General features: G+C 38.5%; 2 protein-coding genes across 7 annotated transcripts; both read right to left on the minus strand.

Moving 5' to 3' along the window:
- Nucleotides 1-157: 157 nt before the first annotated feature.
- Nucleotides 158-9,110, minus strand: LOC147518369 (2-oxoglutarate (2OG) and Fe(II)-dependent oxygenase superfamily protein). Of its 6 annotated transcripts, XR_015211779.1 has the most exons (17): nucleotides 8,952-9,110; nucleotides 8,780-8,857; nucleotides 8,614-8,697; nucleotides 8,403-8,528; nucleotides 8,069-8,137; nucleotides 7,778-7,904; nucleotides 6,454-6,526; nucleotides 6,157-6,273; nucleotides 4,717-4,836; nucleotides 4,542-4,560; nucleotides 4,227-4,308; nucleotides 3,667-3,995; nucleotides 2,802-2,917; nucleotides 2,620-2,713; nucleotides 1,732-1,844; nucleotides 1,504-1,565; nucleotides 158-446 (listed from the first exon to the last, which is right to left on the minus strand). XR_015211779.1 is itself a non-coding variant. In XM_086590228.1 (15 exons), the coding sequence occupies exons 1-15, from the start codon at nucleotides 9,042-9,044 to the stop codon at nucleotides 1,785-1,787; spliced, it is 1,587 nt and encodes a 528-aa protein (XP_086446354.1). In that variant the 5' UTR covers nucleotides 9,045-9,110; the 3' UTR covers nucleotides 1,344-1,784. The 6 variants fall into 6 exon arrangements, 1 of the variants encoding a protein (XP_086446354.1); XR_015211777.1 differs by lacking the exon at nucleotides 1,504-1,565; XR_015211778.1 differs by lacking the exon at nucleotides 158-446 and having other exon boundaries at nucleotides 1,344-1,565.
- A 212-nt stretch (nucleotides 9,111-9,322) lies between these two features.
- LOC147518370 (DUF4228 domain protein) lies at nucleotides 9,323-10,305 on the minus strand. The gene has a single exon (XM_086590232.1). It carries the CDS (start codon nucleotides 9,892-9,894, stop codon nucleotides 9,406-9,408), a length of 489 nt encoding a protein of 162 aa, XP_086446358.1. The 5' UTR covers nucleotides 9,895-10,305; the 3' UTR covers nucleotides 9,323-9,405.
- Nucleotides 10,306-19,047: the final 8,742 nt, after the last annotated feature.

Here is a 19,047-nt window from a genome sequence, read left to right on the forward strand (position 1 = left end):
TATTCCACAACCAAATTATTAGAAAAAAATAGAAGAACTTTTAAAAAGTACCAAACAGGTGTGAGGCTATAAAATCGTTGCAAACTCAAAATTACTAAAAGAAAATCAAACAGGAATATCCAAAGCTGATGGGTGTATGAAAGAGTGAAGCTATGGATTAGAGAAAGTGAGGTGGGTATTATAAGATATCCAAAAGAAAGTATTTACAGTAGCAGGATTAAGGTGCTATACATGCTCTCTGCCTCCTAAAAGGGTCATGCACAAATGACAAACTAGAAGCTACTCTCTCCCTCTTTTCTCCCCTTTTGTTTCCCTTATAGGGCTCTTCAAGTTACAAAAGCCTAAGATGACACCTTCACACCTTGTATCGTCATGGAATCGCATCTTGCTAACTTCCTTTACGCTTTCTTCTTCTCACCACTTCTTACTACCAAAGATTCCAAAACCTGTAATTACCAAAACTTTACTGTTCCTGTTATCCTTTGCTCAAAATTCCCATACCAAAACTATACATCTATGCATAACCACAACCCTCTTATGTGTTGCAATCACAGTATTTTCCATTCCTGTCTATGAAATCAGTGTGAAATACATGCATGAAAAATGCACGCCAGATCCCTAATCCTATGCCCCCTTATGTGTCTACTGGCACATTATTTTCAGGAAACTGACTGATCAGTCGCTTCATATCAACTTGTCCAATTCCTATGGGACGGGATTCCGGAAGACAAACTTGTGACTTGTGATTAAGTCCATAATGAGAGAGTTATGGATCCAACAGCTAGAAGTCCTATTGTTCTAAGCAGCGGTGAAAATTGAAAAACCCACATGAGATACTGTGTTTCAACACCAAAAAGGAATGTATCCGCTAAAAGTTCAAAGAGGACACGTTAGCTGTTGTTTCACTAGGAATTTTGTTTTAGAAGATATTTTGCCACTTAAATCCTATATCGTTTGAATGTGAAAAACAATATTACAATTCAAACTCCTGCTCAGTTTTGCCTACTAACTCCCAACAACAGGGGTTGGTGGGATGACACCCACAAAACAAATATAGAACTGCTACAAACATATGTGCTTTTAGAAGACCCTGCATATGAACCTAGATATAAAATAAAAAACCACGTGAACGGAGAAAAAACAACTAATTCTTATGTCAGCAATGGTTACCCTGAAATTTTAATACCACACTGCCAAACCAACAACATGAGTTTCTCCCCTAACTCCCCCCACTTCGTTATATAACATAAGAAAAATATTTATCCAAGGCATGATTATGGTTGTTAGCTTTCTGTCGAGCTAGGTTATGTTCAAACCTTTTACCAATTCAAATGACACCAAGCTAAGGAACAGCTTCTGTTGTGTTTTCATTTTTCACTATATAACTTCATAATAGACAACGAAAAGTTGTGCAAATCACCTAATTGTCAGTGTTACACAAGGCATTGACTTCAAACATACAAGATAAATTAAAGTTCGAAACATTTATGGTTGAAGCAATACCTCTTGTAATACGGTATTAAAGGGAAAGAGATCCATATACCCCCATTTTGTGTACTATTTATCTGCACCATACATACCCAATACAGACGCTAACATGTGCCTTGGTTATAGCTTCGTAAACTACATGCCTAATTAATAACAAAGAGTAAATACATAACTTTAGAACACAAGTTATCCTCTTGAAAAAATTGCACATATGGATCAGATTATGCGGATGCATATATTTACCTCTCCAGATGACTGGTGAACCAATATTATGCTCCACGAGTATCTCATTCACTTCACTGTTTGGGTCCATCAAAGTTCACTCCCAAGTACTTATCCAATACATTCCTGAAGGCCTGCAACACAAGCAACCCAGACAATTTAGTACAGCTCATACTCCCGATATATTGCAACTTGGAAAGTTTATTTAGTTATTATATGACACTACAAGTTGACTGGCATTTTCTATTATGTGAATAGTACCTTTCCACGAGCAGATAACGTACATTCACTCTGGCCTTAGAAATCCACGTTCGAAATTTATTCATCTTGAATTAAAAGTATCACGATGAAATATAGCAACAACCCGCGGATCACAACATTTTTTTGTGGTTGTTGGATCATTTTAGAGATACTTACAGGTGTATGCAAGCCCCAACAACTAGTTCAAAGGTTTAATTGCAGTCTTGTGATGGACTGATGAGCATATGCAAGGATAGAACAGGCAATATATGAAATTAGGCCACGTTGACCATGGTCAACTCATAGTCAACACAGTCAACACTCAAATGTGGGACTAAAACATAGTTACACATCAATTTGGGACTAAAACCTAAATATACATCATTTAGGGTCTTAGGGGACTAAAAGCTAAGAACCTCGTGATTGTTTCCAATAGGCCGTCGCTAATGAGATTCTCCATCACTTCTCTGCAATCCACTGACTAGTAACAAAGCCAATAGGGTGTCACTCCTATTATTCCAGACAGTGGAGTTTGGGAACTCTGTCCATATTGTCTAACCAACTTATTCAATTTGTTTAAGTACCTAGTCCAACTTATTTGGGAAAAGCAAAAGGTGGAAGCGAACATTGACCAGAAACTTGTGGTTTAATATACGAGCATGGTGTCACCTGAAGTGCAAATGACTCTTTTCCATTTAAAATTGAATCCATCGCAGCAAATTGGTCATCAAATACACCATAAAATATCTGGTAGAACTCATTTCTGCAAGAAAAAAAAAACAGTAACAGGATTCACTCATCAGCATGATCCCCCATGATGAACCCAAAAGCTGCAGGTAGATTTCTAGTACCGTTCTTCTATAATTATCTGTTGATCAATCTCCTCAAATTTTCGAGTAAGAACTTCTGCTCCCACAGGTGAGAGCACGTGCAGGATTAGGGTTTCCAATGTTCTCGGGAAATTATACTGAAAAGACCAATTAATCTAACATCAATGAATATCCACCACGAAAAAGAAAAAAGAGTGAAGTATCAAAGTAGTCCATGTCATATCATTACAGTTTTTTAGAGTAACATGATGTGAGTTGGCATAATCAACAAGAATAAAACACCAAATAACCTTCCATCCTTCATGATTATGATGAACAAACCTTTTGTTAGACAGTGTAATTGTAAATCAGGACCAGAGTTTATCAGCTCTATCAAGTATTTAATACGAACATTTGCAACAGAAAAATAAATTGTAAAGTCCCCCCACCACACACATACACCAAAGAAAACCACAACCGTTAGACACGTGCACTAAAAAAATAAAAATAAAAAATAAGAAGAATATTCTGCATCAATATACCAACTTATTGATCTTCTCTAAGCAATTTGGCCGAAATGAGTGATACATATAATTTAAGTACAATCTTATAATGATCTTCTCACAGAAGTTTGACCAACAGATGTCTTTTTCTGTAGGAATTTGAACTTTTAAATACACTCATACTTTTACGGCTATAGCGCGTAGCGACTGCCATCTTTGCCTGATCCCAATCATTCTAGGCGCATAACATAGATCAGGTCTTCTTTTGATTCTGAGTAATGCGAATATATATTTAACACCCATATTTATTTATTATAGAGTAAGATTTAATGATAATATGTTCTACACATTTTCCAAATGGGACCATCAGCTGATAAAAGAGCATACGGAATTTTTTTACCTACCACCATAGCAAGCAAGACATTCTGAAGTTCAAGTGGTTTGAGGGTCCAAACTATATCAGCAACTGGATCATCTTCCAAGAGAAATAAATTGACTGATGCAATCTTCTTGCTTTCACCACTCCTACTTTCACTTGGACTGCCAGTTGAAGTGGAAGGCACTGGTTGGATTTTGACATTAACATTTACACTATCATGAACTAAAGAAACAAGTTCATGAAGAGCTTGGAGGGCAGAGGGCTTAAGCTGGTCCAGCATTATCTTTTCCTTTTGATTAGCCGCTTTTGTTACCTTGGTACCATTTTGATCAACCGAATCAAACTCTTGGTAGCCTGACAAAAAGAACAACGCCAAGGACGTAATTTCTCTGACCAATAACTGATCAGCCAACAGATGACTGCAGCTTTGAAATGGACAACTGCTTCTAATTTATTGCTAGAAAGTATTAGCATATTATGACATGCATAAACCAATTGTTAGTCTAGAATGGATATGACAGCATCTCCACTATACAAAAACAGAAGAATCTACAGCAAAGTAATAACAATGGAAAGAAAAGATACCTATTTCTCCAACAGCAAGCTTCTTACCAACGTGTTTTTCAGATTTTTCATTACAAATGGAAGCCCCATGCAGCATACGATCCTGTCCTATTTCCAAAGAGGGAACATGACTTACAGTACTATATACGCAAAGGGTTTATACATACAATTCTGCAACCATGAAACAAAGTTTTGAGCAAAATCATGCATTTTGGAAATATTTCAAAGACAGCTCCATTTACATATTCTTAAGATTAAGCAAAGTCTCACTTTCAATTATGACATTTATCTTCCTTGGAGTCTTAGTAAAAAAATACCGAGTGAGAAGATGCATACCATTTCACCGTTTACCAATCTTTCTTGTACATCAATGTTTGATGAGCAACATGTAACGAAACAGAACAAGTCAGCTATCAAATAATATCAGGGTTCTGTTCGACAAAACGAATAGACTCTAAGATAAATTGCTTATAGATGTGACAATTGAATTAGAAAAAGTTCAAAAATATACCTTCTCATTACTCTCCGCAAATAATATGCATCCATGTGCTCTGACATGCTAGACATAATGCTGGACTGCCACCAGTAGTTAACAGCGATGGTTAAATCATCACTATCCACTTGATGGAACCTGTGATAAAGAATATTATGGCCATGGGTACTAAAAATTGTGATTTAAAACAAATTAACTTATACTAGTAGTTTGTATGCCCGTGCATATGCCCCGGCTATTTTGAAATTTATCTTGATTAAAACTCATTAATTGGAAGCATTAATAACCCTTTAATAGGGTAGGGACTTGTTAGTAGGGGTAGGGACCCTGTTTACTTAATTTAGAAGTGTGATATCCGTTTTAATAGGTGAAGAATTCCCGTTTAAATATGTTAATTTAAAAGAGTGATTCCTGCTTGAATAAGGGAGGAATTCCCGTTTTAATAGATGATTTAGAAGTGTGATTTAAATAAGAAGTGTTTAGTAGGAGAAATGTGATTCTCATTTTAGTAGTAGGACTCTAGATGTAATTAAAAGTGCTAGAATTTCCCTTTTCAATAAGGGGAGGAATTCCTGTTTTAGGAGGAGAAGTTGTGGATTTTTAATGGAGCTTGAAAAATACATTGGATACGCAATGGCTCTTTCGAAAACTTGCTCAAAAACATTTACAAATTTCGGGACAAAGCGTACGTTTTAATTGGGAAAATATCCTGTTTTTTAAGTGTGCTTTAAAACCCCGTTTTAAAAGTTGATTTAATTTAGAAGTGTGATTCTTGTTTTAGTATGAGAATGATTTCCGTTTTAATTTAGAATTGTTAGAATTTTCATTTTCAATAGAGGAAGGAATTCCCGTTTTAATAAGTGATGATGTGGATTTTTAATAGAGCTTGAAAAATAAATTGGGTGCAAGCTTTAATATTAAGGTATAGATATAACCACACCAAAATAACATATTATGCCATAGAAAAAACAAAAAGATAAGCAGATGTGTTGCGATGCTTTTTTTGACAAGTTAAGTTAGTAGGCAGCTCTATATAACTTAAATAATCTATTCCCCTCCCCCCCCCCCAGTGCGCCAACCGTAATTTGAAAAGAAAAGGTGAAACAACATAGAGAAGAAAGTCAAATAATGAGAACTATATGACAAGGATGCTACTTTCAAGTGTGACTAGTCAATATTGTAGACAGAAAGTAGGTTTAAAGAGCTGATTAACATCACTTACAAATAAATCAAGGGAGCTGACAAAAGTACTTGTTAGTTACTTAGATATTAGTACCACACCTTTAAGCATGATCACGAATATCAATAAAATGAATAAATGATGCAATCACAATTTTACAAAGCTTTCATGTTTATAGTGATTCAAAAAGCTCAAAGTTTGTATATGACAAAAATAAAGGAAAAAGTGCAGGATTGTCCGACATATCCACAAATTCTTAGGTGCAAAAAAAACCTTACCAGCCTTCAGGGATAAACAGTGCATCACCAGCATGCAGAGTCACTTTTTGTGAGTAATCCGATGAGAATTTTGCTCTTGAATGAGTTGAATAATCAGGGTTTACCAAGTCAACAGAACTACAAAAGCAACTGGTCAATATAACAGAATATTCAAAGTAAGAAATATACTATTCCAACTATGGACTTATGGTGGTGACCATAATTTTTGTTTTAAACTATTCCTTTCCAAAATGGAGAATTTGACATCACAGGACTATAAGTCGTTATGCTTTAAGAAATTCCTAATACAGAACATACCTGTGATTTGAAGCCTCGCCATAAATAGGCATTGGGTATAACGATGGGATCGCAGTTGGGGGCCATAAAACAACTGAAATGCATAAATAAATAAATTATCAATCAATAATAATTAGTTCAGCACAAAGTAAATTGTAATATCTAGAATAAGAGACCTGCAATCTGGGCTATTAAATTGTTGAGTACTCCCCGAGTAATCGGTGAGTACTCGCTACTCACTGCTTAGCCGACCCGACTAACAATTTAATCCCCGATTACAATCGGGGCTCAAAAACTCCCCGAGTACTCGGCCGATTAGGCCCGATTAGCCGAGTAATTGTGTTCACTATTTCAATGTTAAACATTGAACTCGACATTTCGCTGATTCGACCAACCCTCGATTCTGTAAAGTTTTATATTTTAATCATATTTATTTTAGTTGATTGAGTGTTTTAATTGTTTATTGATTGATTGGGTTCTTAATTGGCTTCATTATGTTGGTATTTCAAAGTTAAATATATTTAATAATTATTTGTAAAGAAATATAGTGTTATGAAAAATCGTCCGATTAATCCCCGACCAATTACACCTACTCGCTACTCGAGCGAGTAGCGATTTAACTGCACAACCTGCAATCTAAGAGAATGAGAGTATTTTGATCATGCAGAACCATAACTTCCATCACAAAAGCATAACCACAACTTAACTTTTGTTAACATTTTGCAGTTGCTCGACCTCGTGAGAAAATAGTAAGAAATATTTTGTTTGTTTATTGTCATCGGTTTTGAGGCTTAAAAATATGAGTATGTGCCCGAAGTTATTAACTTTTATTGCAAGTTATGTTATTATTATTACTTTTTGTTTTACAATTAATGATATCACAAGATCATGGAAGATCAAAGAGTTCCTCTCAAGGAAATCATGCAGGTTCAACTCCTGCTCATATGACTTGGGAGAAATGATTGGAAAGGAATGGAGGCAATTCGAAAGGCTAAAAGAGCCATCTAGTAAGACATAAATGGGTGACCTCATTCAGGGGTCACCAATTTAATCAAACTGAAAATCTGCAGGGGTCACCTCATTTAATCAAACTGAAACAAGTTGAGCACCAAGGCCCTTTGCCTGTGCCTAGGTGAGCCTAGAACACACGAGAGGGGCCCAGAGGTAGGTTCTCCACTAGTGCCAAGGCTCACTTTTGACCAAAAGAGAGGAAGAATGGAAAGTTCACTCTCTGAGTCATGTTCTACGCAGATCATCAAGAAAAGAACATTGACAAGCACTTGCAGTAATAATAAACCTAAGGTAAAGTTAAACGAAGAATGCACCATTAGAAACATTTAGTCACCTTGTTTGCATCCAGAAACGACGCATAAAAGATTATGATGTGGATCATAGTGAGTACTGGATCTAGATTTCGTATTATTCATCCACAGATTGATGGAAGCTAATGTTCTTGTCTCCAAAATTCTAGGCTGCACCAATCAAACAAAGGTAACATTGTTCCAAACAATCTTTATATAATAGCTAAAGAACCTCAAAGAAGCTTCTAATGATCTAAGTCCATATATTTTATCGATCAATACCCGAGAAATAAGTAGTAACTCAAACATATAAAAACATAAAAAGAAATATGTACCATTTTGATATCTTCTCTCAAATTCTCTAACTGAGATCTCTCTTCATTCTCCAAATTCAAAATAGGGACCTGCATAAAAAAAAACTTCTTATCAATTCAAAATGATAATGCATATACCACTTCAAAGCTACGTTACATGGACACGACACAGGCACATGTTGTATGTAATATACCTCACTTTTTTATATTCCACAGTGGCAGATAACAGACACATGTATCCATGTCAATGTAACTTAGCTTCAAATTGAGCATTATCTCCGAAAATAGTGCTTCTTACATTTCCATATGGTAGATGAATATACTCTAGTAAAAGTTACAATATAAATATCATAACCTGTGCTAGGTAAACTTGATAAGAAGAATCTACGGAAGACGGCGTATCAATTGGCTCAACACAATCAGCAGTACCACCAAGATTTTGTTTGCATGAAGTAATGAAACTTGAAAATGGAAAAGGTACCTACAAAAAAAAAAGATACAAAAACAATAAGTTACAGTTAAGTCCACAGTAAAAATTCATAGAACAAGTGGTGCCCCCGTGTTACCATTTCACGACTTCTAATGTCACCGTAAAAAACCGGTGCAGTTCTAGATAGCATAGCCTCAACAACAGTGTTCCCAACTCGCTCCTGATTTTGTCATAGAAATAAAAATAATCCACGTCATAATAAAAAATTATTTTATTAACTATTTAATTAATTGAGGAGAAACCTGTAAATAGTCGAGGCCACCGTTAGATGGATTCCACGCGGAGAAAGCTTTCCATTCTTTTATACATCCACGGAACACCTTTTTTTTTTTTTTTTTTATATATAGTGAGACGAAGGATTGATAATAATAATAATAAAACAAAGGAAAAAGACTAAAAGGGGCTTTGGATTACCGCGGGGATGTTTCGAGATTCGATTTGAGATTCGAAGTGTTGAAGTGAAGGCAGTTCATCCAACGTCAGGAGTCGTTGTTCAGCTTCGCTCATTTTCCCTCTTCTTTTTTCCCCCTCCGTGTTTGGGAAATAGATAAATAGTTAGTACATGGGCCCAAAACACCGCAACTAAATCTGCAATATATCTAGCTTTGGCCCTTGATTTGACATATGTTGGTGTAGTGCATGCACTGGTACTGTACAACTGTGGGTGTGGTATTTATTTATGTCCTCTTTTGGTTTTACATTAGACTTTTAAGTTTTAACAGCGACAGAGGAGTATTTTGCTTTCCTCACATGGAGATACAAAAAAGTGAATACATAATTACATATAGATGGTTAACTTTCAATGAATGTATTCAAACTAACACAAGTTACATTTCAAATTAAAGAAGAAAAAAACATACTGTTTTCTTTACATTCTACATGGAGTTTCAAGAATCGTATCCAAGGCTGGTTTCCATGATCTCTGCTTTGAGTATCTCTCGACATGATTGGAATCCCTGACTGAATCCAATGCTTTACTGTCGGAAGGGAAAATGCAAAATTCACTAAAAATTGGAAATATCTTCCCAATGTTATTAGCTCCTCCATTTTTTATCACTCTGGACGCTTTGCAAGAAAGAGCATCCATCTCATCATTCACAAGCACTGAATAGAGCATCTCAATTGGAAGAATAAAATACAAATGTCGTCGCTCAAGTTCTTCATCAGCAGCTAAGCCAGGAATTCTGTGACCAACCTTAAGATCACTGAAGTCACATACAAAATGCCTTGGGTGCTCTAACATAATTTCAACTGCTTTAATTGGCTTTGTGAACACTTGTACCCTTCCATCATTCAACAAAACCTTCACTACCCCTCCATTCAAAAGTGACGGTGCACAAGATGCAGTATTACCCATATGAGACTAACAGAAAGAGAGAAACTACAAACTAAACAGAGTGAGCAGAGTTAGAGAACTGGAAGATGATCTGGGCTTTTAAAGATTGATATGTGAGAGAGAATAAAAGGGTTGTTTTCTTGATGTAGGCAGTACACTATAATAAGAAAAAGCACATGGTGAGCATGGAGCAAAAGACAAGACCGAGATGGTAGAGTTCACTTATGGACAACACCAACCAAATGATAAGACATGGAAGGACCGATTAATTCTAAAAGCAACTATTAACTTTTTAAGGATCGAGTGCCTAACATTACTATACTCTTTTATTTTTGGTGAAATAACATAACACTACCATACTCGAATCGAGCTGCATGATGATATGATAAAATAAGAGATCAGCCGAAGTTGAGAAAAGATTTTCTATGTTTGTAGCATCTTGTATTGCAAAAACGTATCACTGCACTGCAAGGTATTTAGTCTCAATCGTATCAAACTTTAGCTTGCAAGATATATCATTTAAGTTATTGTTAAGTAATTGCTATAATACATTATCTCATAGTTGAAACACATGGGAAATCTATAACCTGCGTATGAATTATAACGTAGTAGGTGTACTTGGGAGAATGAAGAATATTTTGTATCTCTAACTATCGTATATATATACGCGGTTGAGTTTAAAGGTCTAAAGCAGCGAATTTATGTGTTTCAATAATTTTTTTCTTCTGGATCTTAGATTCAAAATCAATAATGATTTGTTCAAAATGACCAAGAAAAATAAACACTAATATACTGCACAACGGGTGTCCAATTTGAAGTTTCGTTTAGTACAAGTATTGTATTATATATGTTAGCATATACTCTGTTTTTAGTATTTTACACTTATGCGCAAATTGTTCAACTAACTGAAGACTACTGAAAACTTTAGCTCGACCAGTTCAATAGATTTGTACATTAATATCACAAGTGGCTGCTGCAGGCCTGCAGGTAGGGTTGTCAATGGGTTTCGATAACTTGATAACCGACCCGAACCAAACCGATAAAAAACAGTTTGGGTTTTGGTAATTTGATTTATTTTCTATTGACCTGAAATCGAACTGAACCGAACCGATAAAATATTGGTTTGGTTTCGAGTTTGCCCTCCACCGAACCGATATGAATCCGAACCGATAAAATGATATTTTAGTAATATTTATGATTAATTTTGTATATGTTATAATTGTGTAGTTGAAATTAATTGATTTAATTTAAGATTTAATTGATTTTATAGTTTTCGGTTTGGGTTTGGTTTGCAATATTTTTTATCGATTTGGTTTGGTTTCGGGTTTCCAATATTTCTTATCGGTTCGGTTCGGTTTCGGGTTCCAAAATTTCTTATCGGTTCGGGTTTGGATTTTCCAAAACCAGACCCAAACCGATATATTGACAGCCCTACCTGCAACTATCGGATGGAGATAGTGCTCAGCTGTGCCCAGAGTATATGGGAATCCTCGCAGTAGAATAATGAATATTCAACATTATATAAGACAGGGTGGGTGTTAATTATGAAAAGAAAAAATGAGAGAAGAAATAATCCAAGGGGTGGTTGTGCGGTCATTGTTCTGTTGGTAAGACTTGTTTATGAAGAATCTTAGCAATCCAATTTCAATTGCATAACAACACATTTCTTGTTATGTTAATGCTTATATATGCTCTTGAAAGTTTGGAGGATCAAGTTTAATATGAGGCTAACAAACAATGGTTGTTGACTTGTTGGTAACAAGTCATACTTCACTAACATTCTGTGCATCACTCGCCATAATTCTGGGAGTTTTTTCTGTTAATATTCTGGCATATTATGCTAGCACAAGCAAGTTACGGAGACATATTGTCTGGTTTACAATTTTTCATTTTATTTCAATATTTTCAAATTGTATTTATTTTTAGAGAGTAGTTTCGAACATAAAGGAGTCCTCAATTGGTAACAAAACTTCCGTCCCAATTACAATATTCCTGCTCAAGAGCTCTAATATCACCCAATGCTTCAACCCGCACAAAACTTGGGGCCTAAACTTTTGAAGAATTATTAACAATCAAGACTAGTGGCATAATTTTGCGTTCATAAAAAATGAAATGAAAGATCGAGCTTGTTCGGATACAGAGGCAAGTCTTACTGATCATTCACACCAAACAGATACATTATTTGGTATTTTTCCATGACATATATGCTACTAGTAAACAAGTAAACAGCATACTAAGACAGTAATAACTAAGAACTAATAATCTACACAAGGGTTCCACCCTTGACAAACTCAGTTAAGACCAGAGCAACCAATCCCAACATAGCAAATCTACCATTCCACATCTCTGCATCAGATGTCACCTTTGGATTTTGATTCTACACTACTAACACCCTTAATCAATGATGCAAGGGACAGCATACTAAGATTGTAAAGGTTGTTTTTGGTGAACCTTACAAATGTAGGCTGTTTGGGGGAAGATGGTGTTTGTGGGTTGAATTGACCGAGTTCGTATGGACAAACTGCCTACGTATCAAGTTCTCTTTGGGAACTTGAATTAGGTCAGACGTAGTTCCTCATCTTCTTTATATAGGTAATGGTTCCCACGCCTCCTCCTTTCTCGCGTCAGATCAAGTTATGGATTTGATGACATTCAATGAGCCATGAAGGCATCCTGTGTTGGAGTAATGGTCTGCGCAGCTGAAGCTCCGGTCTTGATGATGCCAGCTGTAACATGCGTTACTAGTCATTGAGGTGCTGGCTAGAATCAACTTTCTGGATGATTGACGGATCGCGGGCGTCGCCGGGAGAAGAGTGTTTGTGTTGATGAGGTCGCTTTAACACGTATGAACCGATCTTGACAACTTGGGCGTGTAGGCCGAGTGTAATCCTCCTGGTGTGCTTGACACGTGCTTAATATTTACTGTAAGTGTATATTACTCCTTCACACAGCCCCTTCTCAGCAAGTCGTTAAGTATTGGATAGCGATCTAGTGAGAGATTTAATTAAGTTGGAATGTGGAAGGCACATGGTACGGATGATCTGAAAGGTCGCAACTTAACCGCCTTGTTTTGTGGGGAGACGTGGCACGTTAGGGTTAAATAAAATGGTTGCGCTGCTTTGGAAAACGAACCAGTGGCTTGTGATATACGCCTGGAAAACTGAAGCGTTCCTCATTTGCACCCCTTGAGTTCGAAAGGCACAGGTTAATTTTTGCCATTTTTCTTTTCTTTGCTGCTTGTTTTTGTTGGGTTCGCTAGACTTTAGTTGTCGTTATTTGTTGTTGGTGAGTTGTATAAGAAGAGGAAGTATGTCTGATTCAGATGATATTCAATCTGAGGAGATTAGAGATGTTTCATTGAGTGAGGAGGTAGAGGAGGTTGGTTCTGATTCTGTGGTCGCTGTGGAGAGCAGTTCTGGTGATAGGGTGACATCATCCTATAGTGGTTTGCCTCCTAAGGTAGTAGATAAGTGAGCTTTGAGAAGCTTTGGTGATTTGAGGCATGCGTACGATATTCGTGTGAGCAACCTGGAAATTCACGAACTGGGAGAGGATGCTGACGTCTTTAGTAATGTGTTTGTTCCCCAAGACTATGGGGTAGTTATATGTGAGAGGCAACTGAGAACGGGGCTGAGATTACCGTTGTCTAGGCTGACATGTGAGTTTTTAAATTTCTGTGAGAAAGTGCCGTGCCAGCTCGTTGGAAACACATGGTGTTTGTTTAGAGTCTTCGACCTTTTGAATGAATGTGGTGAGTACCACATTGAGGTCGCTGATATTGCTCAACATTTTGTTGTGAAGCAATCTAGAGCTAACAACTTTATATTACAAACTTTGACTGGAAAGTCAAGCGTTTTGGATGGGGTTAGTAACGAACCTTGGGAGAAGAGGCTGTTGTTGATACTTGGGAATTATTGTGTTTATGGATTTAGTGTCCAGACTAGGGTTTGTAATTTTTCTGGTACGTACTAGGTTGTTTGTTGTATCATGCTTTTGTGTTGTATACTGAGAAGTATGTGCTATAATGAATTGACCTTTGAATTGTTTATGTTGCAGAGGTTGCTATTACCAGAAGGAAAGAACGTGGTGTGGTCGAGAAGTTTGCTTGTCTTACTCGTGCTAAGAAGCGGAAGAAGCTGCCTGAAGTAGCGAGCTACTTTGTTGAAAGGGGAGGACGAGGGATCAGAGCGAAGAGGAAGCAATAGAAGAAGAGGTCCAGAGGTTAGGACGTAATTAGATCATCGAGTGACTCGAGCATGGAGTGTGAAGATAGTGGTATTGTCAGTAGGGAGGCTAGGAACAGGAGCCGGTCTGGGCAGGTGCGACTTGGCAGTGGTGCTAGTGGTAGTGGGTCGGTGAAGCGACCTGAAGTGGAAAGAACTGGGGCCATCCCAAGGAGAAAAGGACAGGAGAATTCCTCATTCGATCTGGAGAACATTTCCTTCACTCCTCGTGAACAGAAGAGTTCACTAAAGAGGAAGGCTGATGAGCCTGACACGAGAGCTACGAAGGTCGCTAAAGCGGCTGAACATGTTCTTGGCAGGAGTTCTGGGGCTGCTAGTGGTGACTGCAGTGGTGGGAAGACAGCTCGTGTCTCCAGATCGAGGGCCCAGGTCGATTTCAGTGTTCTAGGTCTTGGGGACACTGAAATTGGGTCGACCACTGGTGTAGGGGTGCACTATTGGTGGTAAAGGGAATGAGAAGGCTGTAGGGAAAGAGGTTGGGAAGGATCGTCCTAGTGCGGGTAAGGATGATCTGGAGTGCACCCTTGTCTATATGAATGAGAAAACTGGGAGGAGGACGACTATGAAGAGGTCGGATTGTAGCTATAAATCCGCACCTATAGCGTCCTACTTGCTGGAAGGGATGATGCTGGATGGAGACAGGAAAGACTTGGATTCTAAGGACCTGACAGAGAATCTGAGAGCGACGGACCTGGCTCACTATTTGGTAAGTGCCAAATTTGTACAACTTGATTGATTCTGTTCATCTGTATATGTTGTATTTAGGTGCGTGATATTTTGTAAATGGGTGCAGCTTATAACGGGCTACCAAAAACTGAAGACGGCGGCCCAGATTGCTGAGATGGAGAAAGGCGAGCTCGAAAGGTTGAAAGACGAGCTGGCAAACGTTCGAGATGTGCAGCAGGCTGAGGCACTAAGCAGAAAGAGCTGAATGATCTGAAAGCTCAACTCGTCCCTGTAACTTTGGAGAGAACGGTCGCGGTTAATGAGTTAAGCGACATGAAGGGGAAGCTGGCCACAGTTAACGACTTTGCTATGAAGTGTAAGGCAGTCACACTATAGGCGAAGGAGACGTACGATTCGATGTTCGCCAACTTAGAAGAGCTGGAGCAAAAGGATGAGCATGCTCATATGGTTTTATGTGGGAGGGAGGTCTCCTCAACCGTAGATGTTGATGCCGCTCTTGCCATGGTGCCTATTGTTGCTGTGTCTGTTGTTGACCATCCTGTTGATGACGAACTGGGAATGAACCCTGTAGTCCCTCCTGTTGTGACCTCGACCGATCCTCTATCCTCTACCGAACTGGACCCGCTTCAAGTTGACACTTTTGAACATATTGTTTAGGAAATTTGTATGAGTAATAGTCATTTGATTGGCCGTGAGCCTGATACATTAGTGCTAGTTTCCTGGGCTTGCCTGGGCAGTTCGCCTTTTATGTTTGTGGTGGCATTGGCCAGATACATTAAGAGCTGATGACCTGGGGTAACATGGGCAGTTCGCTTTATTTACCGCTTTATTTTTGAGATCTTAATGAACTGGTTTCCACATAAGTGGCAGTTCGGTAGACTTTAAAGAACTAGTTTCCTGAGTATGTTTAGGCAGTTCGTATTTTGCACTTGTGAAATGCATGTTTGTTTGAATGCTTGTTGCATGTTGTTTTGACATCTCAGTAGGAATTTAACCTGGAGATGTATGTCCTGTCGTCTAGGAAGACTTAGGATGCTTTGAAGCATTTGAGCTCAATTGGACGTACTGCTATGAAAAATGTTTGAATCTAGAGAACGTTTTGGGATCAAGTGAGCACACTTAGTCTTCGAAAGCGTTCTGCACTAGGCTAATCCTAGAAGTGTAGGTCTTTAACTAGTGATAAGCGTGTGAGCTATGTAGCCCTGAGCTCGAGTGAGTGTTTAATTGTGTAAAACGTTTAAGCTCCAGAAAGTGTTTAAGTTCAAATAATCCTTTGGCTCTTAGAGAGCATTTTGCACTAAGTTGATCCTAGAGTTGTAGGTCCTTAACTAGTGAGTAGTGTTGGAGCTATGAAGCCCTTGAGCTCGAGTGATCGTTTTTAACTTGAGCAATCGTGTTGTCATAGAGAACGTTTGAGCTCTGGATAGCGTTTTAGTTCAAATAAGCATTTTGCTCTTAGAAGGCGAGCTTTGTGCCTTTTTGTTAACATTGAGAGACTACTGTGCATTGATGCAAACAAAAACTATGTGTATAGTGTTAAGAGTAAGAACTCATGCAAATGGAATCTTTTATTGATAAAATTTCTTTAACAATTCAAGAAAGTATTCCAAGGACGTGGTAATGTCTGTTCGTCTTAGGTTTTGATCCAATATGCTCCATTGCCAATGACTCGTTCTACTATGTAAGGACCTTCCCATGTTAGTGCCAGTTTCGAGTCATCCTTAGTCTTTTTCAAGACTAGGTCATCAGGTTGGAAATTTTGAGGGCCTACTCACTTGTTGTATGTCTTTTTTAGAGTTTGGCAGTAGGATGCAACTTGAATGCCTGCTAGGTCGCGATGTTTTTCAAGTAAGTCAACCTCTCAAGCGAGAATGGAATCGTTCTAATCAGATTTGATGATCTCAGATCAAGTCGTTGTAATTGTCAGCTTGGTAGGAATGACGACCTCAGTACCGTAGCATAGTGTGAATGGTGAATTGCTTGTACTAGAATGAGCTGTCGTTCTATGGGCCCATAGAATGTTTTCTAGCTGCATTGGCCACTGACTTTTGTTATTTTCAAGTTCTCTAGAATTGCTTTGTTACTAGCTTCTACTTAACCATTACTTTGAGCGTATTGGGGAGTGGAGAACTCGTGAATGATCTTCCATTTAGTCAAGAACTCCTTAACTATTTTTTTCTTAAACTAGGAGCCATTGTCCATCACCAGTGTGTGGGGGAGGCCAAATTTGGTAATGATGTTGGTCCAAATAAAGCTTCTGACATGAGATTTTTTGACATGAGCTAAGGGGATCACTTCCACCCATTTGGTGAAGTAATCAGTTGCTGCTAGGACAAACCGGAAGCCTGTGCTTTTCTGTGGGATGAAGAGACCCATGATGTCTAATCCCCACATGTGGAATGGCCAAGGGCTGGCTATGTTGATGAGTTCTCGAGCTGACTGGATGATATTGTGGCTAAATGTTTGGTACTTAATGTAGTTGAGTACATACTTCTTGGCATCGATCTGCATTCTTGGCCATAAGTATCCTTGTGAGATTGCTTTGTGAGCCAAATATATAGCGACCTCCTGCGTGGTTTCCTCATTCTCCCTCATGGATCTCTGCGAAAATCATTTGACCCTGTTCTGGGCTTATGCACCTCAGATGGGGTCCTCCGGCAGACTTTCTGAAAAGTTTGTCGTTTATTAGACTGTAGTGACCTGACTGGTATTGAACCTGTTTGGCCTTGGTGTGATCTGCTGGTGCTTTGCCTAGCTGGATATAATCTATGATAGGTTGCATCTATGTTTGACTCATCTGAGTGTCAGAGAGTGGGTATAGGTCACTAATTGCTAGGACGTGTTCATTTTGGTAAGCAAGTCTATCAATTACTTTGATGAGAAGTTTCCTAGGGTCACAGTTTGGTGTTTGGGTCGCGAGGTACGCAAAGCTGTCAGCGTGGCGATTCTCTTCCCGTAGGAAATGGTGTATGGTGACTTTCTTAAAAGAAGGCAGTAATTGATTTACAACTTGAAGGTACTTCGAAAGGTTACCTTCATTGGTTGTATACTTGTTTGTGACCTGGCGAACGACCAGTTGTGAATCGCGGAAGACCTTGAGCTTCTGAACTTTGAGTTCTAATGCCATGCGAAGCCCCATGACCAGGGCTTCGTACTTAGCTTCATTGTTGGAGGTCGCAAAATCTAGATGAAATGATTTTTCCACCATACCGCCATCTAGTGACACTAGGACTACTCCGACTCCGCTGCCACTTGGATTGCTAGCTCCATCTACGAAGAGTGACCATACTAACGTATCATGTTGTTTAGAGGTTGGGGTGTCGATCTCTGGTTCCCAGTTCAGGTCGTCAACTGGGAAATCTGCTAAGAAATTAAATTTGCAACGACCTAGCCCTTCTGAGAGGTTCTTGAGGTGAACTCAATATGGTGTTCACCGAGTTCTTCTGCCCATATTGCCATGCGAGTTGTTTTATTGGCTTTAAGAAAGATCTTCTTTAGCGGGAGGTCGGTGAGCACTTTGATTGGATGTGCTTGGAAGTATGGCCTAAACTTTCTTGCTTAGTAAAGTAATGCCAATACTGCCTTTTCAATGTGGGAGTAATTCTTCTTAGCTGGCAACAATGTCTTCCTTGTGAAGTAGATCGGTTTCTCTCCATTCTGTTCTTCTTTGAAGAGAACTGAATTGATAGCGCAGTCAGGCACAGCTAAGTACAGACCCAGTGTTTCACCATCAATTAGTTTTGCCAGCATAGGTGGTGTTGACAAGTAGTCCTTGAGAGTAGAGAATGCTTGGTAGCATTGTTCGTTCCATGAAAATTGTTCACCCTTCTTAAGAATTTGCAGGAAAGGTCGATATTTGTCTGAGGCTCTCGATATGAATCAGTTTAGAGTTGCCACCATTCCTATCAGTTTTTGTATTTGCTTCTTTGTTTGTGGGTTGGGCATGTCCAAGAATGCTCGAATCTGATATGGGTTAGCTTCTATCCCATGTTGTGAGACTTGATACCCCAGAAATTTCTCAGAGGATGCTCTAAAGAGGCATTTCTTAGGGTTAAGTTTCATTTAAGTTCGCCGCAGTTTGGAGAACGCTTGTGTGAGATGATCTAAGTGATCTCTAACTTTCTTGCTTTTGACGACCATGTCGTCTATGTAGACTTCCATGGTGTCACCTAACATGTCTTAGAATATATCCGTGACAAGTCATTAGTAGGTCACTCCAGCGTTCTTGAGGCCGAACAGGAGG

This window comes from Coptis chinensis, chromosome 2 (genome assembly GCF_015680905.1).
Source record: "Coptis chinensis isolate HL-2020 chromosome 2, ASM1568090v1, whole genome shotgun sequence".
NCBI lineage: Eukaryota > Viridiplantae > Streptophyta > Magnoliopsida > Ranunculales > Ranunculaceae > Coptis > Coptis chinensis.

Coding starts and splice junctions, on each gene's coding strand:
- LOC147518369 (XM_086590228.1), bottom strand. CDS start 9,044: ATGAGCGAAGCTGAACAACGACTCCTGACGTTGGATGAACTGCCTTCA. Junction 3,996..4,226: donor GCTTGCTGTTGGAGAAATAG/GTATCTTTTCTT, acceptor TCTTTTTGTCAG/GCTACCAAGAGTTTGATTCG. Junction 2,714..2,801: donor CAGATAATTATAGAAGAACG/GTACTAGAAATC, acceptor TTTTTCTTGCAG/AAATGAGTTCTACCAGATAT.
- LOC147518370 (XM_086590232.1), bottom strand. CDS start 9,894: ATGGGTAATACTGCATCTTGTGCACCGTCACTTTTGAATGGAGGGGTA.